This window comes from Penicillium expansum, assembly GCF_000769745.1.
Source record: "Penicillium expansum strain MD-8 chromosome Unknown contig231, whole genome shotgun sequence".
Lineage (NCBI taxonomy): Eukaryota > Fungi > Ascomycota > Eurotiomycetes > Eurotiales > Aspergillaceae > Penicillium > Penicillium expansum.
The window spans coordinates 117099-143719 of NW_015971375.1; the positions used below are offsets into that span (position 1 = coordinate 117099).

At 46.7% G+C, this 26621-nt stretch overlaps 13 protein-coding genes across 13 annotated transcripts; 7 read left to right on the plus strand and 6 right to left on the minus strand.

Moving 5' to 3' along the window:
* Nucleotides 1-48: 48 nt before the first annotated feature.
* PEX2_071030 (uncharacterized protein) lies at nucleotides 49-1706 on the minus strand (the record flags this gene model as incomplete). Its single annotated transcript, XM_016744374.1, has 2 exons — nucleotides 49-1239; nucleotides 1311-1706. 2 exons carry the CDS (start codon nucleotides 1704-1706, stop codon nucleotides 49-51), a joined length of 1587 nt encoding a protein of 528 aa, XP_016596941.1.
* A 148-nt stretch (nucleotides 1707-1854) lies between these two features.
* PEX2_071040 (uncharacterized protein) lies at nucleotides 1855-3850 on the plus strand (the record flags this gene model as incomplete). The annotated part of the gene is made up of 3 exons (XM_016744375.1): nucleotides 1855-3438; nucleotides 3495-3560; nucleotides 3623-3850. The coding sequence occupies 3 exons, from the start codon at nucleotides 1855-1857 to the stop codon at nucleotides 3848-3850; spliced, it is 1878 nt and encodes a 625-aa protein (XP_016596942.1).
* Nucleotides 3851-4090: 240 nt separating this feature from the next.
* PEX2_071050 (uncharacterized protein) lies at nucleotides 4091-4869 on the minus strand (the record flags this gene model as incomplete). Its single annotated transcript, XM_016744376.1, has 3 exons — nucleotides 4091-4351; nucleotides 4401-4745; nucleotides 4801-4869. 3 exons carry the CDS (start codon nucleotides 4867-4869, stop codon nucleotides 4091-4093), a joined length of 675 nt encoding a protein of 224 aa, XP_016596943.1.
* Nucleotides 4870-5139: 270 nt separating this feature from the next.
* PEX2_071060 (zinc-finger domain-containing protein) lies at nucleotides 5140-5930 on the plus strand (the record flags this gene model as incomplete). The annotated part of the gene is made up of 3 exons (XM_016744377.1): nucleotides 5140-5484; nucleotides 5571-5738; nucleotides 5802-5930. 3 exons carry the CDS (start codon nucleotides 5140-5142, stop codon nucleotides 5928-5930), a joined length of 642 nt encoding a protein of 213 aa, XP_016596944.1.
* Nucleotides 5931-6226: 296 nt separating this feature from the next.
* PEX2_071070 (Trichodiene synthase) lies at nucleotides 6227-8274 on the minus strand (the record flags this gene model as incomplete). Its single annotated transcript, XM_016744378.1, has 4 exons — nucleotides 6227-6385; nucleotides 6517-6777; nucleotides 7339-7807; nucleotides 7868-8274. The coding sequence occupies 4 exons, from the start codon at nucleotides 8272-8274 to the stop codon at nucleotides 6227-6229; spliced, it is 1296 nt and encodes a 431-aa protein (XP_016596945.1).
* A 616-nt stretch (nucleotides 8275-8890) lies between these two features.
* PEX2_071080 (zinc-binding alcohol dehydrogenase family protein) lies at nucleotides 8891-10127 on the minus strand (the record flags this gene model as incomplete). The annotated part of the gene is made up of 3 exons (XM_016744379.1): nucleotides 8891-9103; nucleotides 9164-9736; nucleotides 9786-10127. The coding sequence occupies 3 exons, from the start codon at nucleotides 10125-10127 to the stop codon at nucleotides 8891-8893; spliced, it is 1128 nt and encodes a 375-aa protein (XP_016596946.1).
* A 1538-nt stretch (nucleotides 10128-11665) lies between these two features.
* On the minus strand, nucleotides 11666-12809 carry PEX2_071090 (aldo/keto reductase; the record flags this gene model as incomplete). Its single annotated transcript, XM_016744380.1, has 6 exons — nucleotides 11666-11818; nucleotides 11889-12258; nucleotides 12305-12486; nucleotides 12539-12596; nucleotides 12655-12665; nucleotides 12726-12809. 6 exons carry the CDS (start codon nucleotides 12807-12809, stop codon nucleotides 11666-11668), a joined length of 858 nt encoding a protein of 285 aa, XP_016596947.1.
* Nucleotides 12810-13538: 729 nt separating this feature from the next.
* On the plus strand, nucleotides 13539-14591 carry PEX2_071100 (zinc-binding alcohol dehydrogenase family protein; the record flags this gene model as incomplete). The annotated part of the gene is made up of 2 exons (XM_016744381.1): nucleotides 13539-14073; nucleotides 14125-14591. The coding sequence occupies 2 exons, from the start codon at nucleotides 13539-13541 to the stop codon at nucleotides 14589-14591; spliced, it is 1002 nt and encodes a 333-aa protein (XP_016596948.1).
* A 2293-nt stretch (nucleotides 14592-16884) lies between these two features.
* Nucleotides 16885-17792, plus strand: PEX2_071110 (N-acyl homoserine lactonase family protein; the record flags this gene model as incomplete). The annotated part of the gene is made up of 3 exons (XM_016744382.1): nucleotides 16885-16928; nucleotides 16984-17131; nucleotides 17184-17792. The coding sequence occupies 3 exons, from the start codon at nucleotides 16885-16887 to the stop codon at nucleotides 17790-17792; spliced, it is 801 nt and encodes a 266-aa protein (XP_016596949.1).
* A 1108-nt stretch (nucleotides 17793-18900) lies between these two features.
* On the plus strand, nucleotides 18901-20588 carry PEX2_071120 (glycoside hydrolase family 32 protein; the record flags this gene model as incomplete). Its single annotated transcript, XM_016744383.1, has 2 exons — nucleotides 18901-19290; nucleotides 19356-20588. The coding sequence occupies 2 exons, from the start codon at nucleotides 18901-18903 to the stop codon at nucleotides 20586-20588; spliced, it is 1623 nt and encodes a 540-aa protein (XP_016596950.1).
* A 373-nt stretch (nucleotides 20589-20961) lies between these two features.
* PEX2_071130 (uncharacterized protein) lies at nucleotides 20962-22554 on the minus strand (the record flags this gene model as incomplete). The annotated part of the gene is made up of 5 exons (XM_016744384.1): nucleotides 20962-21572; nucleotides 21622-21825; nucleotides 21877-21905; nucleotides 22029-22262; nucleotides 22325-22554. The coding sequence occupies 5 exons, from the start codon at nucleotides 22552-22554 to the stop codon at nucleotides 20962-20964; spliced, it is 1308 nt and encodes a 435-aa protein (XP_016596951.1).
* Nucleotides 22555-23542: 988 nt separating this feature from the next.
* Nucleotides 23543-24202, plus strand: PEX2_071140 (DJ-1/PfpI family protein; the record flags this gene model as incomplete). Its single annotated transcript, XM_016744385.1, has 1 exon — nucleotides 23543-24202. One exon carries the CDS (start codon nucleotides 23543-23545, stop codon nucleotides 24200-24202), a length of 660 nt encoding a protein of 219 aa, XP_016596952.1.
* A 1347-nt stretch (nucleotides 24203-25549) lies between these two features.
* Nucleotides 25550-26542, plus strand: PEX2_071150 (uncharacterized protein; the record flags this gene model as incomplete). The annotated part of the gene is made up of 3 exons (XM_016744386.1): nucleotides 25550-25989; nucleotides 26057-26384; nucleotides 26432-26542. The coding sequence occupies 3 exons, from the start codon at nucleotides 25550-25552 to the stop codon at nucleotides 26540-26542; spliced, it is 879 nt and encodes a 292-aa protein (XP_016596953.1).
* Between the last annotated feature and the right edge of the window lie 79 nt (nucleotides 26543-26621).

Sequence of the window (26621 nt, forward strand, 5' to 3'; positions counted from 1 at the left end):
TGCTACCAAACACACGTTCCACAAATCTTTGCTCATTGGACAGCGAGTTTATGCCAGACCAGTAGAGGCAGCTATGAACAGCTTCTGCGTAATGTGTACCACTTCCTGATGCACATTGTCGACAAGCCTTGAGGCGACTCGGAATTTAGTGACCAATGGTTCCTCATGCTCATCCTCCGGTGTAAAGAATACACTTAGGGATTTTCCAAGTGATAGTTCCACTAGTGCAAGCCCTAAAGGCAATAGAAGATTGCTTCGCACGTTAGGGTAGTGCGTTGAGTTGTAAGACTCTTTCCCCGTACCAGGGGGGAGAAGAGGCCATGAAAGATATAGATTGTCCAGCAATACGCTGTAACCGTCGTCCGCAGCAGCCAGGTGGATATCGGAGCTATCCCATGAGGATTTCAGCCAATTTCCACAGAATTGAACTACACCACATGCTAGGCCGGTAGCAATATGGAGTCGATCACGTCGACTGATTTTTGAGAGAACTTCCCCAAGAGGCCTTTGCGAAACTCCTTGTGGGAGTCTCTTCACTGCATCCATTGTGTACCGGAAAGAGTTATTTCTCTTGTTGGAAATAAAACTAATGGTCTTTTGTCGCCCACTGTGCATTTCCGCAATATGAAGAGATGAACAGAAGTCCTGAATGGGCAGGATAGACGGGGTTTCAAGAGTCAGTTCCGATGCTTCCTCTATGAGAGTAGAACCGTTGAACTGAACCCTAGATCTCCTTTGGGCTTGATGCAATGTGGAGTCATCGTAAAGGGAGAGAGTAGCAAGTTCCACGACTTCTTTAACTTCCGAAGGCTTAAAGACCACTTCTGTCCAGCTCAATAAACAATCCGTATTCGTATTATGTCCTACTACTGCCTTGTTGGAAAAGAGCATCCGTAACTGAGGCTGGGAGTTGCCGAGAGGGTGCTCCTCGATACCTTTTAGTGGATTTGTTTGTATTTGAAGCTGGACACTGTGTTGCTCTTTACAGCCACAGCGCCAGTAGTCCCCTTCGGTGATGGTTTGAAATAGCCCTTTAGCATTTTTGCGTGCCTTTTTGTATCTCTGTAGAAGGGGGCTCCAGGACTGGCGTCTTTTCTTGCTTGTTTCTCGGTGATCGGATTGGTCAACCAGAAGCTTCAGTATTGCATTTGCTGCGTTGATCTTTATAAGGAGATCGTCGTAAACTGCTTTGCTAAGAATCTTACGGAATTTCCATAGATCCCAGGTTTCGGGAGCTGGCTGATAGGATCACTCCAAGGTGAGTATAAAACCGGCATATATCATAAGAAGTAGATTAATAGATCACTCACGTTCGTCTGATCCTCACTAATGTGTAGTTTTTGAGATAGATATTCTAGCAAATCCGAGAGAGAAGTCATATTTTGTAAGAATGCATCGTAATTTCGGTCGAGCTTTCTGCGTAGACGACTTTGCAGAGCTGCGTTTGCCCATTCTTTGCCTTGTGGATTATTGATGAGTTGAGTTATCTCATCCTCATCGTCAATGACACCTTCGAGGGCTCGCTCCAGTGTATTTAGCAAGATGGTGCGCTGTGTCTTCAGTCCCTCCGAATATCCTTTAAAGTCCCGTCGGTATCGCCTTAGAAGTCTGATCTTCTCGATGCCGAGAGCGTAGGCGTCTACCTGATTTATGAGGAGAGGAAGAATAGCGAGAGCGAGGCCTGCCGCCTCAATGCCAGTCACCATATTCTGCCTGTTGACGAGTCAAGGTGAGCTTTGTAGGCTGACTTGTCAACCCCTCCAGCCCAGAGGTACAATACCCCGCACTATATGGGTGTCCATCCTTCATACCCCCAAGGACCACATTTATAACCCTCAGACAAAACCAAATAGGATGGCAACTGTGCCAGACCTTCTCCAGAGCTGCCTTATCCAGTTCAGCTCCTTGATTACTTCGGACGGTCTTGCTAGACATATCCTTGAAGTCCCTCTGCAAGCATGGAGGGACGAGCTGGGCCGATTACGAGTATGGGCTGCTGATATCGCCCAGACCGGACAATCCTCTTTGGATTACAGCCTGAGGGATGCGTCCCATATAAAAGTCCAGATTTTATCGCTTCTGGGGAGAGTCAAAGACCTGCTCTTAGACCTCATAGAGGTCCTCGAGGAAGATGTAGACACCGAGAATCAATATCCACGCGAAGGGGTTGAGGGTATTGGAGACTATCCAGAATACGATGACAGCATAACGGAGATTCAACAAATTTATCAAGGCCTTCTGGAAGCAATCACACATCTCTACCAGATGTCGATGATGATTCCTCAACCAGCGCATCATGACCGGTTACTTGGAACACGAAAAGTCGACGCTGAGCCATTTATATTATGGGCTAAGCAGCATACTTCCAACAAATATCCCCACGCAGATGAGATGGTAATCGATCGACTCAGTTCTATGATGGCACGACAAAGAGCCATTTTGAAATATCGTGAAAGGCACCATGCGAAGTCGAGCCACTACATTGACCTTGAAGAGGAGAAGTCGACTATGCTGCCAGAACATCCCGTTAAGGATGTATATAAGGAGACCAACGAACCAGATGGCATGGTTTCTGAAGATGGAGTGTCCGAAACCTCATACAATGGCACCCTGTTCAAGGGACCAGACGGATGTACGAAGATACCACCGATTCCCCCGAAAGCGTGCGGGCAAAACTACTTCAAATGTCCATATTGCTTCTACACCATTACTGTCCGAGATGATCGAGCATGGGCGCAGCACATTCTCCGGGATTTGATGCCTTATGTATGCGTCTTCCCCGATTGTTCCACGCCAAATAGGCTGTATGAAAGTTGTCGCCAGTGGTACGCCCACGTCCAGCAAACACATCCAATCCCTGATATCTATAAATGCCCCATTTGCAATCAGGAACACCTCTCCTCTGTCGAGTTTCAGCAACATGTGGCCGGGCATTTACAGGAACTTGCCCTCTTTTACTTGCCACGAGCAACACCGGAAGATAATGAATCCCCTGAAACGAGACAAGAAGAGGAAGTGCAGAGGATGAATGCAGAGCAACGCTGGAGGTTGAATAGACTTGAGCAGGCCGAAAAAAGAGATACTAAGAAGGAAATGCCGAAGGCCAAATCAAGAAAGGGAAAGTCAAAGGCTTCTTTAGAGATGGAAGAAGATGAGTTGGATAACCTTACGCGGGATATCAATGAGAACGACACTCGAAAGTCGCACGGGGTTGTGGATAATTCTAAGAAGAAGATCACTAAGGGAGCTGCTGTGGAAGAATGGGGGCCGCAAGAACACAACAAGCAGAAGAAAAAGGAGTTCCGAGATCATCTGAGTAGCATGGGTTACAGTGAAGAGGAGATTGAGCTTATTATGAAGAAAGAGAAGAAAGAGAAGAAGGCAAAAAAGGAGAAAAAGGAGAAAAAGAAAGAAGAAACGAACCCAACGTGGATTAGGGTAAGTGAATTACATCCATCATCACATATAACCCTGGAGATACTCATATGCTCTAGGTCCACCATAAACACCTGCTGCCAGAAACATTGATCGCATATAATTTGCCTTGGGATTGGGACGAGGTTGGTACTATATGAAAAAAAATATATGGTATATATCTAGAAACTAATGTCGTTTGATATAGCACAACCACAACTACATTGTCATAAAAAAGCTGATAACAGAGGACTTTCAAGAAGACCTTTTCTCCCACACTCCACGTATACGCGAGGAAAAAGTTGTCACCCAAACATCCCACTCCATGACCGAATTGAAGGGCGATGACCGCAACAAAGAGAAAATGTCCCTGGCCCGGAAGACCAGCCCTGATGATGCGTCAAGAATACGAGCTATGATGGCGACACTGACATAATGGATATGGATGCAGAGATTCACATTGTTTATAGATATTCATATATTTGGTGTATGATGGACAGAGGAAAGTACTTCGGTCACTAGAAGATAGAAGATCACCGTAATAGCTGGGCATTTACTACCGGGTGATAGTGAAGTGAAAAGGAATTGATTAATGGAACGGCCAAGACGCCATATATGCTATGCTAAAACGCCAATCAAAACATTTGAGTTCGATATCTCGTGGAAGGTCATCTGTTTAGTAGCTCTTGCGCTTCTTCTTCTTCTTGTCAGAGGATGGAGCTCCCAAGAGAGACCCACGGCCAGAACCAGATATACTGGTCAGTTCAGACAGCTTCGTCTGTCGTTTGTTTGCTCTTGCTTTGGCTTCAGCCTTGAGTCTGGCCTTTTCCATCATTTTGGTGACTTCTTGTGGATTCGACGGGTTGATTATGGTGTCTTCATCTTCATCGTAGTCATCCTCATCATCTTCATCGCCCTCCTTCCGTGTAGTTTGTGGCTAAGAAAAATGAGTACAAAATACCAAGTGCGAGTGAGAAAATACTGACCTTGCGCTCCTTGCGCTTAAAATTGCCATACGCACGTCGTCCACCGGAGTAGGTATCGTCATCTGCATCCAGCGAGTCTGCCGCCAATACCATAGGCTGCTGAGTGGATTGAGGTGTAGCGGGGACATCAAGGACCCAGTGTGTCTCACCCGCCTCTGCAGCTGCTCGTGCGACAGCTTGCTGCCGCTTTTCTTCCTCGGCAGCAAGTGCCGCCGCGATCGCATCCATATCTGAGGTACGAGGGCTCTCAGCCTCGGTGGAGAGACGGGGACGCTTGGAATTATGTGAGCTAGCATCAGAAGATGGACTTTGGGTTTCTTTTGCAGCTGCAGCGCGTCGCATAAACTGGGAGATAACATTAATTTTCCGTGGCTGTTAATCAGGAAACTGTTATTCATACCTTCATGGTCAATAGATTTGACGACATGGTCTTCTCAGGCTTTCCAGCCGGGGAGGAAGAGCCAGCCATGATGGGTTGAAAGTAAAATCTCAATGGAATGGAACCCAATTTCAAAAGAAGAGAAAGGAAGATGTCAAACTACCTTCACTCTGAAGCGCAAAATAAAATGATGCGGCAGAAAATCCAAAGAGTAAGGTGGAGCTATCTCAAATCAGCAAGCGGTGACCGCTCACCAAACCACACCTCGCGGATTATTCAGTGCCGACTTGCACCTGGTCCCTTGCCAACGCTCTTTTTGTCCTCCGTCATAACCAACCACCCCGGGGAAATTTGCCCAATATGATGTCCTGTGGCCGCAGAATTGCGACCTTTGTGTCGGTCCGCCCGCGCTTCGTTGTCCGCGCATACTCCTCGACCGTGCCCCGTCTGAACGAGAACCCTATCCAAGTCAATGACCCGACCCCGCGGAAGCCCGCGCCGAATGTCTCCGCAACCAATGCTGTGCCTACTGAGGAGTTTGGACGTCAGCGTAACGATGGTACTCTTCAGGAGGCCCCCGAGGTTGGCGAGCGCATCCGGAGCATGCAGGCCCCCAACCGCGCCACCACCTGGGCCGCCAGCCAGCAGCCGCGCGAGAAAGCCATGGTTGGACCTCGCTTCGAGCAGACAATTATGGAGACCCAGGTGCGAATCCATTGAAGATAGCAGTGCATATGCAATTGCTGTTGGCAATGCGTATCAAGGATTGAGACTAACTTGCTACTCTTTAGCCGCAACCATATGCCGCTATCGAACTCATTCACAGACAGCCCGTCCGTTGGACAAAGTCCAAGGTCGTCAGCTGTGACGGTGGCGGTGGTCCCCTCGGTCACCCCAAGGTCTTCATCAACACCGACAAGCCCGAGATCGCTACCTGTGGATACTGCGGTGTTCCCTTTGTATGTCCACTTATATCCGTCCTCTCACCGACTACGATTGAGTCCTTGCTAACATCTCCCTAGGCCCACGAACAGCACCGCGCTTACTTGAAGTCCCTGCCCGCCACCAGCTACCCCCTCGAGCCCACCGGTGACGCCGCCGAGGTCAACGAGTCCCAGCGTGTGACAGAGGGTAGCTTGGAGCAGCGATAGGCGGCTAGCATGAGATTTCCTTTATCGGCGTTGCACAATTTGCGTTTTTCCATTTGTTTTGGGCCCGAGGCCGTGTACAGAATATCGATGAATGGATGCACTGCCCTTCGATCGTGTGTGATGATGGTATTGTCCTCAAAAATGTGTGTACTACTTCGACTACCATATGATGATCTCATATAATCTGGGTCATTTGTCGACTCTCTCGCCAACCCAAATTCCTGTTATTATCTTGCATCCCTCGTAGCCGGGACTTCCTAGATAAATCATAATTGCCCGCGCTCAGCTCTATCTAGTCAATCCTTCTGTCCCTGAATTGTCGCGACAACCTTGCGACTGTGCCGACTGGTCCGGAATTCCAGGTACCAAATGCCCTGCCATGTTCCTGTTGCCAAGCGACCGTTCGTGATAGGGATATTGACCGAAGCGCCAATGAGCGCCGATTTGATGTGAGCCTGTGGTGCATTAGCGCCTGGGTTCGACGAGAGAGTAAAAAGCACCAGGGAAGTTAGTCAGAGCTAGACTCTTGAAGCGAGCATAGCGATCAACTAAAATCCGGGCCCCCCTGCTATTTTCCAACACATACCGGCATATCATCCTCGCCCTCGGCAGAATGACGATAAAGATTTCCCTTCTTATCCATAGGCGCAATACGGTCTAGCGCATCGCTCATATCGGCGCGAACATCGTCATCCCAATTTTCGTTCAGCGAAAGCGCACAGCTGGTGTGTTGCACAAACAAATTCAACATGCCGACTTTGTAGTCGCGGATCTCGGGGACCTCCTGGAGGACATGGTCGGTGATAAGGTAGGAACCTCGGCTGCGAGAGGGGAGAGTAAAAGTCTTCTGGGACCAAGACATAGTATCTAGAATTGAAAGGGAGATGTGTAGAGAGTCCGTGAGAAGATCGAGGGGCAGAAGAAAATAAGAGTGTTGTGATTGGGTGGGTTCTCTGATGTCATTGGATTTATGTTTCTCTCCAGGTCTATACTTTGTACATGTATACATTGTATATCCTCAAGGTGTGGCAATATTAAATGCAAGGTTGGGCACAATGATTTAATTCTTATTTGAGGCATCAATAGTATACTTTGCACATTATTGAAAAGATCAAAGTCTGAGTTATCGCCATAAAGAGGCAAAAATGTCTCTTCTTTGGCAGCATTCTGACCACCTAAACACTATGCATCCTCATCATAAGGTGGCAAATATTGCTCATCTGCAAACAACTCCACTAGATGGTATCGACGATGGGCCGTGAAGAGCATAATCATTCCCTGGGTGAAATTCTTAATTAGAGCGAGCAGCGATGGACAGTTTCCAAGCTGTTTATAAGCCGACTTTGTCACCTACAGTCGATTGTTAGCAATATAGACCATCGCAACATAATTAAATCTTGAAACTCACACCAGGCGTATAGTTCGTGAGATGCCGCAAGACATCCAAATGTTGGACATGATGCGTGTCGGCGAAATTTGCCACGAAATTGCCTGTTTCATCATTGAGACAGAACTCCTTATAATAGGACAAGATATCATTGGTAAAATCAATGAAGAGTACAAGCTCCAAGGTGATAGGGAAATATTGCATGACGTATTCCTCTTCGGGAAAGACTGACTTGGGATAGAGAAAATGAATCATAATCTCTGCCCCCCCGACCTTAGTTCGCAAGAACATAGGCGTGAGGCGTGACTCGGAGGAGAACTTGAAATTCGACTGTTTGATCTTATGCTCGATAACACGGCCATTGATATAATCAAGCATGCCTTTAATCATCACAGAGTGGCAGTATGGGCCGTAATAACGCGATAAAGCACGAAGGTGATAATCCAATCCAGTGAGGATAGAATGCTTATGGTGTTGATTTAGAACAAAGCTAAGCGGGGATCAGCATATTGTCGAATACTTTCACGATGAAGCCGAACTGTAGACTCACTTTTGACCAAATGCTTGAAGGTCCTCTATGAATTCCTCCGCCACATCATCCACTAGAAACATATATAGGAATTGAATGGCAGCTAGCACCCTTATTTGGAAAGGAAGCGTCGTATAGCCGTGATATGAAAAGTTCACCGAAGGGTGGAGGGTTTGTTGGACCGATTTCTCAGTCTTCTCTCCTAGTTCCAGACTTTGGAAGTACTGCCAAACCGCAGTTGTCATCTCATGGTCTTGAATAACGTGAACGGTGCGATCAAAGCCGATATCCTCAAGAAAGGTCCTGATCAACGGCTTGATTTGATCAGTTTGAGCCTTGCCTGAATCAACACCTGATCCATCGGTATTAGTTGATTTCACCCGAAGTCCATGATACGCGAGGGTGCTTTCTGCGAGAATAGGATCCATATTGTTAATTGAATCAATTCAACGGCTAGGAGATCTCGGAAAAATGTCCAAAGGAATCCGTGTAAAGTGAATATACCAGAGATTCGGGTGATAGGAGGAAGTTGGGAGGCAAAGATTCTCCCCCAGCTTTGGTCATCTGTCGCCGTTACACTGGCGATGTAAACAAACTACGTTGTACGAGGATGTGACTTTAACAGAGAAGAGTGATCTACAATAATACTACGGGTTTCTCTTATCTCAAGTTGACTTTACGTTGCTATATATAGAGGGTCCGTAGTCTATCAATGGAGCAGTACGCACAGCCAACCTTGGAAATAATCACATCTATATATTCGAAATATTCCAAGGTTCTCAACTCCGTTGGATGATATTATGTACGATCCCATCTAACCGTGGTCGATCGTACAACGAATCATTTTCATACGGACTGGAATTTGAGCTTGATACTAGGCAGACAAGTATGTATTCCCCTAACACTTCTACTAACAATGGAATCGCTATAACAATGGTTTCGTACTCTATATATGTACTATTATCTTTACAAGAAGTTATCTCGTCTGTTATATGCTGTAGTTTGATCTACACTATTTAACATTCTCGAGTGTGCGAAATCAATTTACTTGAACTGCGGGAATTCGCCCTCGGTCCAAACCTTCCATACCAGTCTCTCGCCACTAACTTGTCCACTTCTCAGAGTATCCAACGCAGCGGTAGCCCTCTGCAAAAGCGAGTCGCCTTCAATTTCTCGATACTTGTTAGGCTCAATTGCACCCAACTTAACAAGCCCAGGGATAATATCCGGCAGTAAATGGTCTTTGAGGAAAGGGTTCTGGTAGAATATTAGTTTTGTTAAAGAAAAGCAAAGTGGACACGAAGAAACTAGACATACCGCTTCAAAGGCATAGCTTACAATGCCATGGATTTCCACGCCGGGCATCCAAGTGGCTTCTCCAGCCACATCAAGCGAGACTTGCACACCACCTTCCTCTGAAGAAGGGCGAACTACCACCGGAAGAACAGCAGCAACAATCGATCCCGGTAGAGTTGTAATTTTGGCTATGTGCTGCAGAGAACCGAACTTGGAGTCCACACAGTCGAACGCGCGAAGGGGAAGAAAAGGACTCTCCGTGCTCAATATATCGAGAATGGAGCTCACGGCATCTTGATCTTTATAATCAATGACATGTTTGGCGCCGTAGCCCTTGATCTTTGCGTGATGCTTAGAGGACGCAGTCGCGATGACGTTGGTGTACCCCCAATACTTGAGGATTTGAACTGCGAATTGGCCAACGGAACTGCCTGCACCCCAGATGAGAATAGGGACATTCTGGTCCTTGGAGGAGAATTCAGATGGACGCGGCCAAGGCAACTCGATGCCTAGCTTGTCCGAAAGGGTGAGAAATGCGGTGGCGATATTTGTCGGCAACGTAGCCGCCGCAGCCAGGGATAAACCTGGTGGAACCTGCTTCGCTTAGTATAAGCGGGCAATAATTGGGGCTAACGATTCATACCTTTCCAAATAGATGTTCGGGTGCAGTCACGTAGATTTGTTGACCCTTCTCTTTCTCATTGTGGAAAAAGAAACCCATGACTTGGTCACCAACGTGGAGGCACTCAACACTAGGACCAACTGCTACAACAGTACCGACACCGCTATCACCGATGGATTGAGGAAATTGAGCCATCAACCCAGCATCAACTTGGTACACGTCTAAGGGTGCAGAAGGCACCCATTCAATGCGAACCTGGATTTGATGCTGTTGAGGTTGGGGAGTTGGGACTTGCACCAGGGTCAACGGCTGCTTGACACCAGTTGCTGTGATGGCAGGGTGAGTGGACATGATTTCGGACATGTACTTGCTGGTCAGAGAGTAGTGATGAATGATGAAGGAATTGTCAAATAATGCGGATTGAACGTCTTAAGTACCTAAGCTTCGACATAAACTATATTATATAGGTGATTCATGATGATTAATAGAATGCTTACATCTATAACTTTGGAACGTGTACTCCGAACGGAGTAATAGGGGGACCTATACAACGCAGGTAAAATTACATGAAATTCAAATTCGCTTGATACGGTATTGATGGCGTAATTGTGTGCAGCCCTAGAGGTATCTCTTGATAATATCTAAAAACCGGTATTTTACCTCCGAATTGCAGTAAAAATGTCGGATTTTCTACGGAGTTAATTGTGGGCCGCAGAAGTGAGACCGATGGTAAGCCTCTAACCAATAAGCGTTGAAATATAAGCGTCTTAAAGTGGCAACTAGAGATGACCTTCAACCTCTTGTATCCTTAAACATTCATGTCGCTAACTAAAAAAAATCTACTCCATGAATAAGATGCGCCAGCCAACGACGTCGGAACCACTGGAGCTAGGGCTCCCAATTCGGCAGCGCTTGGCTCCGCAGTCAGCAGCTTATTCCGCCGATGATGACTTGAACGGGGTCAGAAACCCGGCGGCGCGGAGGAGAGTCCAAAATCGTCTCAACCAGAGGGCTTACCGTAAGATCTCTGAGAAATCAGATTGAGACCCCAAAAGTCCTGATTGCTGACTCGGGATGATTGTGACTAACAGGACTACGTCGAGAAGCCCGGGACAAACAAAAAGCACTGGCGAATGATGTACCTTCTGGTTCCACTTTTCAAATAGACTTCACTCCGGAAAGCCTTACTGCTCAGGAATCCACAGAGTATGACTCCGTGACGTGTAGGTTATCTGAAGTGCGACATTTTACATATACACATGCTCCCTCGGATGTACACGAGCGCATGACCCAGTTCGAAAAGAGAGCGATGTCAAGTTATGCAGAGGGGTCGCCTAGGATGGACCTCCTCGTCAACCTCAATAGGCTAAATGTCTTACGTGCAGCCTATCAAAATGGTGTTGCAGTAGGCATGACTGTCGAATGGATGTGCAATGACCATGCCATTTCAATTTTTAATTTGGCCCGGCCACAACTTTCCGAAGATAGCGTTCCTCGAAGCCTACGACCAACGCTACTACAGAGAACAGTTCCACACCATCCGTGGCTTGATATCTTTCCATTTCCACAATTTAGAGACAATCTGATTCACGCCGGAGATAGTTTGGATTCGCATGATCTGTGCCATGATCTCACAGCTTTCTGGGATACAAGGTGTAGCAATGCAAGAATGCTTGTGTGGGGAACGCCCTGGGATCCGAAAAATTGGGAGGTTACGGAGGACTTTGCAAGGAAGTGGCAGTTGTTTCTTTATGACTGCCCTGAGATATTGATTTCGACGAACTTTTGGAGAGTCAAGAGGGATGAAAGACCGCTCATTTGGCGGGAGGTTTTTGAACAACCGTTACAAATGATAGCATGATCGAGGCCTTTATCAAGATGTGGTCTTTGTAGGAACCATTCTAATCTTTCTGTACAGTAGGATCCCAAGTGGAAGGTGTATAATCGTCGGTATGCAATGCTTTCATGTCGTCCTCGTCTAGCTCAAAATCAAACACATCCGCATTCTCTTGGATGCGCTTCGGGGTAGCAGATTTTGGCAGCGGCACAAAACCCTAAGTGAAAAGCAATCAAAATGATGTTAGCCAAGCCATGTGCCATCAAACCATCATGATCGAAACCTACCTTCTGAAGGCTCCAGCGAATCAAAACTTGAGCTGGATTCTTCCCATGTTTCTTGCTTATCGCCCATAGAATGGGTTCATCCATGCGAGTTCCTCTCGCAAGAGGGGAGTATGCCTCGATGAGCACATCACGTTCGCGCAACCAGTCGACCAACTCCGCGCGCCCAAGCCAAGGATGCAGCTCATACTGGCCGACTTCGATTCTACCCTCTCCTGTCCTCTGAATGTATTCTTCAAGCTCTTTGAGATGGTGCAAGCCAAAGTTGGAAACGCCGATTGATCGGGCCTTGCCAGCTTTCTGGGATTCGACCAAAGCACGCCAGGCACCGAGGCGACCATCCTTACCTCCAAAGGGCGCATGAAGAAGAATCCTGCATTGATCAGTACATGGCAATAGATTGTGAGTCGTTTACCCACAAGTCAAAATAATTGGTCTTTACTTTCTTCAGACTGTCATCGATTGATCTTTTGGCTGCTTCATAACCAACAGCGTCCGGTAGGACCTTTGTGGTTATGAAGACGTCTGACCGGCTCAATTCAGACCCTTCCACCGCAGAGATACATTCCCTCTCATTTGCATACACAGCAGCTGAGTCGATCTGAAAACGTTCAGCTTGGACCTAGTCGCAGGTGGGAAACGATTCATCTTACATGGCGATATCCGGCCTTTAGAGCCTTGTCGGTGACGTCTTCAGCGATTGCACCTGCCCTGATATGATCAGCGACTATGTTCAGCAGTAGATGCACTGCAATACTCTCTAGCGTACACTTGGTACAGCTACAATGTCGCATTAGCTCATATACTCTGTGTGAAAAGGAGTACCGTTTTGCTACTTACTCCGTATCCTAGTACTGGGATTTCATATCCTGAAAGGATTTTTCGAGTAGACGTGAGACTCAATTTCTTCGCCATATTTGACATTTAAAGCGAAGTGGATAGCCTGAATTGGTAGAATATCAAGTGTGTTTTTCACCAGCTGGGCTTTGGAGATTTATACTGACTTTGCTCGAGGACAAGTCTAAGCTTAGCAATCAAGGTGGCGTACCTACGGAAGATACCTTGCGTGGTTGGCCATCGAGTTTCGGCTTGAAATTTCCCTCGCGCGAAATCCCGTATAATGACCTTAGTATCCAGAATATCTGTCAAGGTCAAGCCCCAATTCTTAGATATTCATTAGAATTCCAAGGTTTGTCATGCCGATTTAGGCTGCTTACATGACCAATCAATTGTTCGAGCAGTCTCTTCAATGGCCTCTTAACTCCGAGTCCAACGGGATTGCATGGGGATTAGACGGGTATATACCTACCTCCATATGTACATATGTAGGTATACATATTAGGTGGTGGTTTGAGGTTTGTGGACTGATGGGACCCCACAGCTGGTCCTGTAAGTTATTCGTCACATCAATACGGAGAAGAAACATGCGCATTGAAAAGTACACGGCAAGATGTACCGAGGTACCGACCCACTTAGAGTAACTTTATTTAAGCTGCTTACTCGTTGCTTTTCATTGGTCAACCTTGGAAGTGGGCTGTTTTTGATGCATTTATATATATCTAATCCATCATACAATGTGGGAAGTCTATCTATCATCAAAGATATCTCCCAAAGCCCTTCGATTAGATTCCATTCTGCAACCACGTCACCGACATGTCATTACAGAAAGCTATCATTGTCGATTCACCCAAGAATGCGCAACTGGTGAGCGACCGAGTCATTCCAACACTGCGTGATGATTGCATTCTGGTCAAGAATGTCAGCGTGGCATTGAACCCTACTGACTGGAAGCACATTGACTTTCTTGCGCCTCCGGGTGTACTGGTCGGATGCGATTACGCTGGCATTGTGGAAGATGTCGGCAAAGACGTCAAGAAATCCTTCAAGAAAGGTGATCGAGTTTGTGGCTTTGTTCATGGGTCCAACGCCGTCCAACCTGAAGATGGAGCCTTCGCCGAATACATTGTGGCTAAAGGGGACCTTCAATACAGGATCCCCGAAAGCATGACCTTCGAAGAGGCAGCTACTTTAGGACTTGGCGCTACAACCGCCGCTCTGGGTCTTTACCAAAGCCTTCGTGTACCTATCCCCGCATCCCTGGTTCACGGCGAAAAGAAAACGTTGGTCTTGATTTATGGTGGCTCAACAGCCACTGGAACTTTGGCAATCCAATTTGCGAAGCTGTCTGGTTACGAAGTTATAACCACTTGATCCCCTCGTTACTTCGACCGAGTGAAAGACCTCGGTGCCGATGTAGCTTTTGATTATAATGATCCAAAATCTGCGAATATGATCAACGATTACACGAATGACTGTCTTACCCTGGCATTTGATACCATTTCAGTGGAAAGCAGTGCCAAGTACTGTGACATTTCGCTTTCCTCTCAGGGTGGTGACTATAGCGCCCTTCTACCTATTAAGATTGTGCGCGATAATATCCGAGACCGCGCTACAATGGCCTACACGGCATTTGGTGAGAAGTTTACTTTCGGACCAAATGAGGTCCCTGCTCGGCCAGAGGATAGGGCTTTCCTTGAAGTGTTCTGTGGAATCTTCGAGGGTATGCTGTTGAATGGAAAGATCAAGGTACATCCTCCTAGGATCAGTGATGGTGGATTAAACGGTGTCCTGGATGGGCTTCAATTGTTGAAGGAAGGAAAGATTAGCGGACAGAAGCTTGTGTACAACATCAAAGACACACTCTGAGCCTAGATATAATGTAAATACTCAAGATCAATGCACCATTGGATAGAGAATTCTTGGAATATAAAATTGTATTCGAGTGTAAGTGAGGCTCAGAGTTTCTGTGACCATGTCCCAAGGCTACGTAAGTAACGGGAACACATCACGCGGCAGGTACTCCTAAGCCAGCCTTTGAGTTGTAATTTGCTTCGGTTATATATAAGGCTTAAATTTGATGATTAATTGTTTTACATATCTTCGAACTAGTCAAGTATCAAACGAGGAAGCCGATGGGGTGAATCAGAGCACAAAAACTGTGTCGCAGTTACCCTATCCATTTCGGCCAATAAGGCTCTATCATGCTGCGTAAGTGGGGACTAGTCGGGCCGATTACTTTCTCATGGCATTTTTGGTTTTGTTTCCTTTGATATTCCCTGTGAAGCCACATACTCTTCTTTAAACAATAGACATTTGTGATCAAATTTTTGACTCTCCTGATCACCATCCATCTCAAAGACGTCTTTAAATCCGACAATTTTTTTACTTCAGTGTGGGATTTATGCATCATTTCTTACGTTATTTAATTTTCTATACCGGAAATTCCAATCTCTTTAAGTGTATAGATCGTCTTTGCGAATAAGTGAAACTGGAATCAAGGATGAGACTTTACACTTACTATGATCACACTAGGCATACATATTGAACTCTGTGTGCTGCATTACCAAATATTCCCCGTGGGCAGCATGTAGTCTTGAACAATGGCCTTGAGATTAGCGATTTTTGCTTGATGAATGCATTATGGACTATAATAATGAAGAATAACCGTGATCTTATGGCTAGAGAGGGTGTCTGCGTTCATGGCGAAAGATTCAAACCGGTTACTATTATGTCAAGGATGCCATCTCTTGGATGCCTCCCTGCTTGTGATATACAAAAGTGTAAGTACATATATCCATGATACCAAGTTCCTAAGAACGTTTTTGCAAACCGACAGTTTGGTGAGCTTCGCAGATAGTATACATTTCATAGGGTCATGCATATACCAGCAAGCTTTTACACATTCATTGTGATATATTTCTCACCCTCCCAATAAGTTGGCCCACACCGCCGGCTGCGCCTGTAGCTACAGTAGCACACACGGCTGTAATCTGATTCACGCTTGAATTATCTTGAATATTACCATGGCCCTGGCATTTACCGTTGATAGGATTTCTAGCTTAAAGGGGACTGTCTCCAAAGTCGAAGGAAGGTAAGGGGAAAAACTCGGCAATAGTCTTAGTGAAGATACCTAGCTCCGCTGCTAGAAAATCGGCTCTATTATGGGAATTATGGTCGGTCGTGAACAAGGAGAAAGGTACAACGTGGGGGTGTGTTCATTCTCCAAGAAAACTTGTCAGTATCCCTGTTTGACTGAGGGGGATTGATAAGAGCCATCCAAGACATATAGAGGGGGTAGAGCTTAGTATCCAATAGCCAGCGACTTTGGTGATAGTTCAAGGCGGGATCCACAAGTGCGATGCCTGATGCAACCTCAGCACGGGATCATGGTGTTCAGGTCAGAATCCCTTCGGGGGCGGGTCAGGACAGACCTCAAATCTCAAGGTTTTAACCCTACATGGGTTAGTTCCAAATCCAAGTGCACATGTGCCTGGTGATGGATCGTACAAGCTTGTTTGGTCCCACAACATGGAGTATTGGGGCCGTCGTCCACCCCCCTCTTTCCATCTGCTTTCTCTTCCTAGCCCATATATCTTGCATTCATCACCGGCCGTTTCATTACCTTCGTTCCCTACCGAACATTGCATGTGGGGGGCCTCCAGCCCGCTGCACTGCCCCTTTCATTTCGCTGGAGGTACTCCTCCGGCTGGGATCGTTCTAGCCAGCATTAGCTACAGTTCGAACCAGTTAAATCAGGATCACCAATCCCACTATACTTCCTGCCACATCATCCGAGAAGACTACTTTAGATTACTACTAAAACTCACTTAATAAGGCCCTAACATTGGTTGACTACTCTTATAATACCAAGGTGTCCTCCTCTATATTTTGATTTCATGCACTGCGATGATGTACTTTTGTCATACGAGAAACATCCACAAAATGATCGGTCTTCTTCCGTCGCTACCCAACATGCGGGGAAGACTCCGTGGTTATGACGAAAACAAAAAAAAAAACATCCCTGACGATAATCGCTTTTGAAAATCATTTCCTCGATCCGATTTTTTTTTTCTATCTGAAGATGAGTTCCTCCATGGATCCCGCCTCTCTGCTGTTATCTGCAGCTGTCCCAGCATTTAAGTGTCCTGCTGGGACAAAGATGCACATTCTGAACTTGGGCACTCTCCAAGCGGATGAATCATGGTTTTTATTTGCCAACAGCAGGTCAAATTGTGAGATTCTTACTGACCTTGCACAGGATCTTTCGAGGTGGCAATGCAAGCTCTTTGAGCAACCTAAATCCAGTGAACAAACGTCGAGATTTAGTGCTCCTTTCCGCTCTCATTGAATATCCGGGAGTTGGCCTCATTCTTTATGAGACTGGCTGTGCTGAGGATTTGGAAGTGGTGTGTCAGATAGTATCGCAATTTTCATTATGTCTAACTGAACAGAATACAGAAATGGCCAGCGCCAGTCACAGATGTCTTTCCGCGAATTGAATACTCGGACAATCATAAACTCCCGAATGCTATCAAAGCCACCGGAAACGACATCAAGGATGTGAAAGCGGTTATCATTGGCCACCTACACCTTGATCATGCCGGAGGACTTGAGCATTTTGCGAAGACAGATGTCCCAATCTACGTTCACGAAGAAGAGTTCAAGCACGCTTGCTGGGCGGTAGCAACCGGGGCAGACTTGGGCGTCTATCTAGGACACTATATGTTGCTCGAAGAGCTGAAATGGAACACCTTCAACGAGTCACACCTTGACCTTTTTCAAGGCATAACCCTCCACCATTCACCTGGTCACACACCTGGACTTTGCATTATGCAAGTCAATCTTGCCAACGATGGGCCATTTATTTGGACCACGGACCAGTTCCACGTGGCAGAGAACTATGAGCTGGGTCATCCTCACGGGGGATTAGCTAGGGATCACAATGCATGGTATCGCAGTCTCAACATGATCCGCAGACTTCAAAGACTGTACAACGCAACATTGATTTTCGGTCATGACAAGGAGGTTGCCCTCCGACTTAAAGAGGCAAAGCCATACTATGAGTGACGGTCTGTACTTCAAGCTTGCTGTCTGTCTGGCACTTAATAAAATGAAGACATCTTCCCTTTCCGAGCTGATTTTGTTGAATGTCAGCTTGTAGCTTTAGTTTGCCCCGGACTACTAGAGAGGCGCCAATGGAGGATGGAGGTAACCTGGGAGTGTTAGAACAGGCCTTCAATTGATCTTCCCAGACCAATGGCAAAAAGTTCAAATGTTGAAGGTAACTTTGGAAGTGAGTCCCGAGGTCTTCCCGAATAAAACGGTGGGTCCAATTCCGGAGGACCTCGGGAGGTTGTGCATAGTCACGTAATCCATTATGTCGTAGGACTATGTTGTATTAGTATATTTAGTTGGATATGTAGCTAGATCCTTTCATTTCCTCTGTTTTCCCCGGACTCAGGTCGTCCAGTTAGTCCAATACACACACATATTGACCTCTTTCTTTCTGTCCAAGACGAGAGTTTATTAGTGCAAGAATACTATGTACTGTGGGGCAGAGTACTCCGTACATCTGGTATGCCTTGCCGTCGTCTTACGCCAAGTAATCATGGTCAAGTTGTAACCTCTAATATCAAGGAGTAACCGACTCGAAGGGGGACTGGCTTGGCAGAGATCGGGCCATTTGTCTTACAAATACCAAGCTTGTAGAATTTATAGCAAGCGGACTGAGTATCATATTTCATCAAATTAGAAATTGCCGGAGCTTTCTGAATGATAGAAATCCCCATTTAATTACTTTGTATACTTCATTTGCAGTAAGCAATACTTCGTTGTCCCTTGAATGATATCATAACTTATCCCCAGGACCGCACAAGCCCCCGCGACATATGCGGGGTGAGAGCATTACGGCACGAATAAGACATAAAATGTCTTGACCTCCGAGATTGCTTCCCGAGTTTCAGCGACTTACCTCCGAGCATGCCGAGTTTACCTCTTCTCACAAGAATGTGGGGTGAGAGTTTTGTATTTCCCCGAAGATTTGCAGAGCATTTGGACATGCCGAGAAGTACGAAATGTGGGAGGGGTGATATTGTAGATATAAAAGTTGTATGAATTTCCTCGTCATAGAACAAAATAGGTTCTCTTCATATAGAGAGTCTTGTCAAACTCCAAGATGGGCCTTTTCCGCACAATGGCACTGGGTCTTCTCGCCGGGACGGCAGCCGGCCTGAACTATACCGAACCATACCGTCCTCAATATCATTTTTCCCCTGCCGAAAACTGGATGAACGATCCTAGCGGACTATTATTTCACAATGGCACCTACCATCTCTTCTTCCAATATAACCCTGCTGGTATTGAATGGGGGAATATGTCATGGGGTCATGCAACAAGTAAAGATTTGACCCACTGGGAAGAGCGCCCTGTTGCTCTACTTGCTCGTGGATATCCTGAGAATGTCACCGAGATGTACTTCACGGGAAGTGCGGTAGCAGATGTGAACAACACGAGTGGCTTCGGGGTTGAGGGAAAGATTCCTTTGGTCGCCATGTATACTTCTATGGTATGATCGTATGACTATTTCGCTTGATCACTCATGGAAACTGACGACCGTTTTTTTTCATAAAGTATCCGGTCTCACAAGAGCTTCCAAGCGGCAAACGTGTTCGAGCAGAGCAGCAATCTCAGTCAATCGCGTATAGTCTCGACGATGGCGAGACCTGGACAACATATGATACTGAGAACCCCGTGATTCAAAACCCACCCTCTCCTTATGCAGCAGAATTCGAAAATTTCCGGGATCCCTTCGTCTTCTGGCATGGTGATACACAGAAATGGATTGCTGTCACAGTTTTAGCATCACTCCACAAAATTCTAATATGGAGTTCCGACAACCTCAAAGAATGGTCTTTGGCCAGCGAATTCGGACCATACAATGCTGTCGGTGGCGTATGGGAGTGTCCCAATCTGTTTCAAATGCCTATCAAAGGACACCCATCAGCCAAGAAATGGGTAATGGTTTTGGGACTCAACCCTGGTGGTCCACCTGGCACTGTTGGATCAGGGACACAATACTTCATTGGCGACTTCAACGGCACTAATTTCAAGGCCGATCCTTCTAGCATCCATCCAGATAACAAGACTGCCAATTGGATGGATTGGGGTCCTGACTTCTATGCCGCCGCCAGTTATAACGGACTTCCTGATGGAGACGTGGTCCAGATCGCATGGATGAATAATTGGCAGTATGGTGCGACAATCCCAACAAGCCCTTGGCGAAGCGCCATGTCTGTTCCCCGCCAGTTGTCTTTGAAGAAGATTGATGGGAAGGTAACCCTTCTTCAACAACCGCAACATAGCTGGCGGAGTGTTTCCAGTCACCGGACCTCGAAACATTCCTGGAAAACCGTATCGAAAGGATCAACCAAGCTTGGCTCTCCGGGCAAGGCATTTAAGATTGACTTGAGCTTTTCTGATCATGACTGCAAGAATCCTCTGGCATCTACGTTTGCGATAGCCGTCCGTGGTAGCTCTGACTTAAAGCAAGAAACACTCATTGGGTACAACTTTACCAGCAAAGAGATCTTTGTGGATCGGCGAAATTCAGGAGTTGTATCTTTTGATAAGACATTTGCAAGTCTGTATCACGCACCACTGCCAGCGAGCGCGGATAAACGTATTAATTTGCAGATCTTCGTGGATTGGTCTAGTGTTGAGGTCTTGGGGGGTCAAGGAGAGGTCTCTTTGACGGCTCAGATATTCCCAGAGGGAAATGCAACGGAAGCACGACTTGTTTCAACGGATGGAGTGACGCAGGATGTCAGGCTTCGGATTAACGGGATGAGTTCGGCGTGGCACTAGAATAGCAAGGGAGAGAGAAAAAGACACCAGAAATGGGGTAGAAATGTGACCAATGATATTTTACAAGCCTTGTTCAAGTATACAATGTCAACACTTCTTGGCGTAGTCTGTTCTTGATGTGAATCATGAATGGGGTGAGGGTGGATTGAGGTTTTTGCTTGTTTGTGGCAGATTTTAGCGTTGCCGTTTAAACAGGACAGTCACATGGGTAGCCACGACTTCATAGTGTGAAATGAGTGAAAACAAATGACAATGATTATCAATTGCTGTTTTGATGAGTTCAATACTCGATGGTATATCATCACTTGTCTTTCTACAAACAAAAGTTGCACCCAGCTGGTAATATAGTCTTTCTCGTCAGTAGGACTAAATATTATCCTAGCCGGCCTGTCCTCCAGGTCGGGAATGCAGGGCATGGATGCCGGTATTTGAGTGTGAGGGGCGAAAAGCTAGTGGCATGAACTGGGCTAGTGTCATCTGCACTATCATCCTGCGGCAGCTGCTCGAGTCTCTCGTAGGTCTGCTTGATATTTTCAAAAATTGAGCCCATCATGGAGAATAGGTCTCCATTCTCCAATAAGTTAGGATCACAAATCGATACACTTTTGAAGCGACTGCAGAGTGTGTCTAGTACAGAATTAAAGTCAATGGTCCTTCGCGCAACTCGAACATCCCAGTCACGAAGCTGGGGAATCCCGACTGTCAGTCGATAAATGATGATGATAGCATATATGAGGCCAGACCACTGTATGTAAGAGAGACTGCTGTATTCAGATGTTGGGATGGAGAGGAAATTTTGAGCAAGCTGCCCTGCTGATTTCAAACAGAGAAAGAGTACCTCCAGGTGAATTCGAGACGTAGAAGATGAGCTTGTTGAATTTTTCGAAGAATGTTTCGTTTGTCGCATTTTCGTTGCAAACACATTGACAAGACCCATCTCGTAGACATGCATTACAGCAACGTCACAAGCCAGGTCCATCCCGTCTATGGCCCATTAGCATCGGTTCGATTGGGTTCGATCAATTGAACTTACTTGGTTGCTGAGATACAAGTGGAAGCGAGTGCTTCCACTGCTTGAATTCGACTTGAAAGGATTGAACCTTACTTTCAAGATCTAGACCATTCATGTGATCATGTGTAGTGTTATCAACAGTTGAAAGACTGCGGTGATTTACCTCGGCCATGTTTTGAAGCTGGACTAGCGGTAAAAGCAATGCGTCCGTTGGATGCTCCAAATCTTGACCCAAAGATATAGCACAGTCAATCATATAGCTTTGAAATTGCATACCGGTTGGCTTCATTGTGATCCAGCAAGTGCTAATACCAACTTTAATTAGTCAAACCACTCTCCGATTTGGGCGATGATGATCGATGATCGGTTGGTTCATCAGGAAAATTGGATTCAAAGGTGGAAGAGGTTTGTTCGGGGTAACAACTCACATGCTCGAAAGATAAAAGCATCCCAAGTATCCTCGGCGAGCTTCTCGGCTAAAGAATTCATCGTGGTTCGCTGAAGGTGTAGAGAATTTGCGATAATGTGTCAATCGAAGTCCCGCCTTCCTACTCATTGCCTCGGCAGGTGTGAGGTTCAAGCCCATGTCACCGACCATGCCAATCGCGATATGGAGTAGTTGGTTGAATTGTTCTTGCTTCGGAATATAATAAAACTGATACCTAGAGTAAGAGTTGGTTAGCAGGATTGAACTAAGAGTGTTGAATGAGCAAAATCTACTCACCAGGCCAAGTATACTAGCATCCCATTCAGAAGATCTAGGCTCCTTTCATTGTTAACCACAATAGTGTGGAGAGCGCAGGTTCTGAATTTGTCACCAAGGGACTTTTGTAATTTCTTGTCTGAGGAGGTCGCTGCAGCCAATGCCGCCACTAAAACAAAAGGCCGCTCTTTGCACATTGTCAACACAGTGGCCTCACTGGGAACCATGAAAAATGGAAAGTAGGAGGTCATGGTGCGAAACCGGTTGAGGAATCCATCAGCAGCATCAATAGACAGGCCACACTCAAGAAGTAGTTCAGGACAGGATATGCCATTGATTTTAGGATAGCCAGACCATATATCAAGTGACCAATCGTTGGGGGTTAAACTTGTGCTGGGCGTGGAATCTCGTTCCCCGCCAGAAGATGAAGTATAGGCGGACAAGACATTTTCCCGAAACCCCACCTCGCGCTGTGAAGGTTCTTGTCCCTGAATTAGCTGGGATTGACTAGCGAAAGCAAGCAAGTCATCGACTTTCGACTCCAGTGCACGGATTCGGGCCTTTGAGCTATGCTTTGGCTTGTATTGCCGCGGTTGCCGTGATTGCCGCTCCAAAAATACACAAGTTTTTTTGGATCTCACACACTTTAGACATGTGTCAGGTTGAGAGCTAGGCAGACAGCGGACCTTCAGCGAGCGGCATACTTCGCACGCCTGGGAAGCCTTGCTCTTGGGCCGTTCCCCCATCTAGTCTATTTCCTAATGGGTCTTGAGACAATCAGGGAACTTCAAGGTTGCGTAATACCTGGGCCTAGCTATTGAAGTGGTACAGCGGCTAAAAAAAGAAAAGTAAATGAAAATCGTCTAGTCATCTGTTTGGAGGTGAAGGACGGAACGGAACGTTCACTTTCTTTCTCCGATCCGCGATTTCGGTGACTAAGCCGTAAATAAGCCGTGAATAAGCCCTGGAGGCGGGGCTCTCCACAGGCCGATCCGTGGACTCGTCGACCCATGGATCCAATGAATGAATCCATGGATCAGAACAAAAGGACCCGAGATGGGGGACATCACTGACTCTCCTATCAGAAACAGGAGTTGGAGATCGAAGTGGAAAAAGACTTTGTTGGGATGTTGTTTCTATACATATAAATAGTCGGGTGGCCCTTTTTGTAGGCTTTTTTTCCCCATCTCTACTGCCATCCTCTTGTCTCTACTGCCATCCTCTTTCAATCCACCAACCATGGCTCCCATCCAGTTCGGTGTTATCATGATACCATTCCAACTCTCGGACGTCGCAGGACCTGTTGATGTCTTATCCAGTTCCTCCATTTCTTATCTAAGGGAATTCAACAATCCTGACATCGCTGACCGTGGTATTGATATCGAATTCCACTATATCGGCGATGGAATGGACCCTGTAACCCACCCCGCAGGTTTCCAATCCCAGCCTACGACCACCCTGTCTGCTTGTCCTAAGCTTGACTATCTCCTAATTGGTGGGCCTTCACCGAATTATATCACCAACATCCCGCCAGCGATAGCAAGCTTTGTGCGCGAACGTGCCAACGAAGTCAAGACTGTATTCACCACTTGTACCGGTGGAATTTTCGCATCCGCGTTGGGTCTTCTAGATGGTCTGAACGCCACGACAAACCACGAGGCCATCGCGATTGCAAAGCAATTTGCCCCCAATGTCAAGTGGACGGTCGAAAAGAATTGGGTCGTTGACGGCAAATTTTGGACCGCTGGTGGTGCTTGCGCTGGCATGGACATGATGGCTCATTGGGTCATGGAGAATTACGACAAGGACATAGCAGAAGCCGGATTTGCTGCTCTTGCTTACGAGCCGCGTGATGTGAATGGAAAGCAGGTTATCTTAACCAAACATGTTTCAAAGTGATCGAGACACAATGTTTCTGGAGAATAAGAGAATTGGAACATCAGAATTGTGGGAAAATACGTTAGGAGGCTCACGATATCAAGAAAAATGTACCTAATGCACAAAGTTAGCTAACCTGTATAAGGCGGAAGCGGTGTTTCCTCTACATAAATTCGGCCGAAAAGGGTTGGACCATTATTTCAAGATCTAGGCCATTCGTGTGGTGACATACTGCGATGATTTTCCCCGGCTAAAGCGACAAGAATGGGGGTTGACCATTTCTGGCCGAGTGGTGACAGCCTACAGGATCCTAGAGCTTGATAGTAGAGTCTTGAGAGCCAGATTCCAGCAGCTGACCATCTGGTGAAAACGCAACCACCAGAACTGAGTTTGAATGATCTGCTATCTCGGCCGACTTTGAATAACCCTATATGGTATACTTGAGGGTGGAAGTGATAGTATCCCAGAGCTTAATGGCCCGACCATAAGAGCTGAATACTAGTAGGCGGCTATCTGATGTAAGGCAAGTGACACAACCACAACTAAATGGCTCTTCATGGTACACTTCAGGGTGCCTGCAGTAATATCCCAGAGCATGGTACCCGTATGAGATCCAAATGCCAGAAACTGACTATTTGGTGAGAAGGCACCTAGCCACTAATCATCCAGAGCTTCACTGGCCTTTCGTTCAGCCTTTACCCTCTGAGGAATAATCCGATAGATCTCTCGCATATGCAGCCGCCACCATTGCAGCATAGCCTTGCCATTCCTTGCTTTTGTGCGAGTCGGAATATTTACAAACGCCACGGACGACCAAGCAGGGAAAATGGTTCATCAATCTAGCCGGTTCCATTTCAAAGCATAATCCATGATGTACTGACCTGGGTCAGATATTGTGTACAAGTGGTATGATTAACGGGCTCTGGAATGATCATTGTACTGTTTGAAGTACTGTTTGAAGTGAAAGAGTATGATTAGATATGTCCGGCCTCATTCAACCAGTTAAAAGGAGGGGTAATGGGGAAAGTGCCCAGGGGAGGCCGTCAGCGACAACGCATGTCATTGGGTGATGAACCAGAGAATGAGGTGAGCGGGGAATGGTTGAAGGGTGCTAGTGGCGTAAGCAAGCAGCTTGACGACTGTGATAATCTACAGCACACACGTGCGGGATATCCCGGGGACTCCGGGGCTAATGCAGGCCCGCATGCCACGATGTGACCCTTAACAGCTCATTCCCCTTTTTGGAAATAGGTGGGCTGGTGAAATTCCCAGCTATACTTTCTCCATGTCTATATTTAATCAGTGAGATGTTCCACATCAAATGTCAAATCACTGTCGCAATCCCATAAAATTCGAAAAAGTCCAACCATGCACCTAAAGCTAGGAGCTAGATTGGCAGTCCTGGTCGCCAGCCATGTGGCAGCTCTCTCACAGATAACAGACGGTGAGATGGGCGCACTCTTGGATGCAGGCGGCGTAGATCTAGCGGACCGCTACGCGCCCATATGGTTCTTTGGCCAAGCGCTGAATCAGCCACCCTGCTATCCAACCTGGACGTATGGCGGATCACCAAACACGGCGGATGTATATGACGATGCCCACAGGACACCAGCCGCACCTCAGTGCGATTACCCAGACGTTGGGTGCCATTGCCGCAACCCTGGCGTTAGTATCGGGAATGCAGGGCCTGCATTTCCCATTTATTATACATACCAGAAATGCAGCGATACCGAGGTGCGCGTCGTGTACAATCTCTTTTATGAGAAAGACGGCGCAGAGTTTATTGGCATCGACACCGGGCATGACTAGTAGGTGGTCTATTCTTCGGTGTAGTGAAATGCCACTTGGTGAGCCCACCTCTAACATCTGTTCCAGCGACTGGGAACGGGTAGTGATCGTCCACTCTCGGGATGACAGCAACATGTGGGCACCATCGCGCGCTCTGCTCTCTGCGCATAGCGGGTATCACAATCTGGCCTGGGGTGATATCCAAAACACCCTAACGACGGATGAGGTCAACGCTGGAAATGCCAAAACTCCGAACGGTGTAAAGAACAATGACCATCCCAAGGTGTATGTGTCGTGGTCGAAGCATGCTCACTTTGATACTCGCAATACCGGGTGGAACGACCCGGCGAGTCAGTCACTGGATAATGCATTCCGGAGCGATGATTGGTGGCACTTTGTCGAGCCACAGTACTATGTAAGTTTATTCGTTTGCAAGCCGAGAAAATACTCATGCCCTGTTAGATCCGAGCCGATGATAGTACGGAGGCTGGTAAGGTTATTGGGGCTGCTGATTGGGGTAGTGCAACTAGTGACCCGGTGTCAGTGCAGTCTGGTGTGTGTAAGGCATCATAGCGGTTACTACAAGGTTGGATGGAACATTGTACATACACATACAGCTATACAATTTTTTCTATTCCATTGAAAGGTCCCT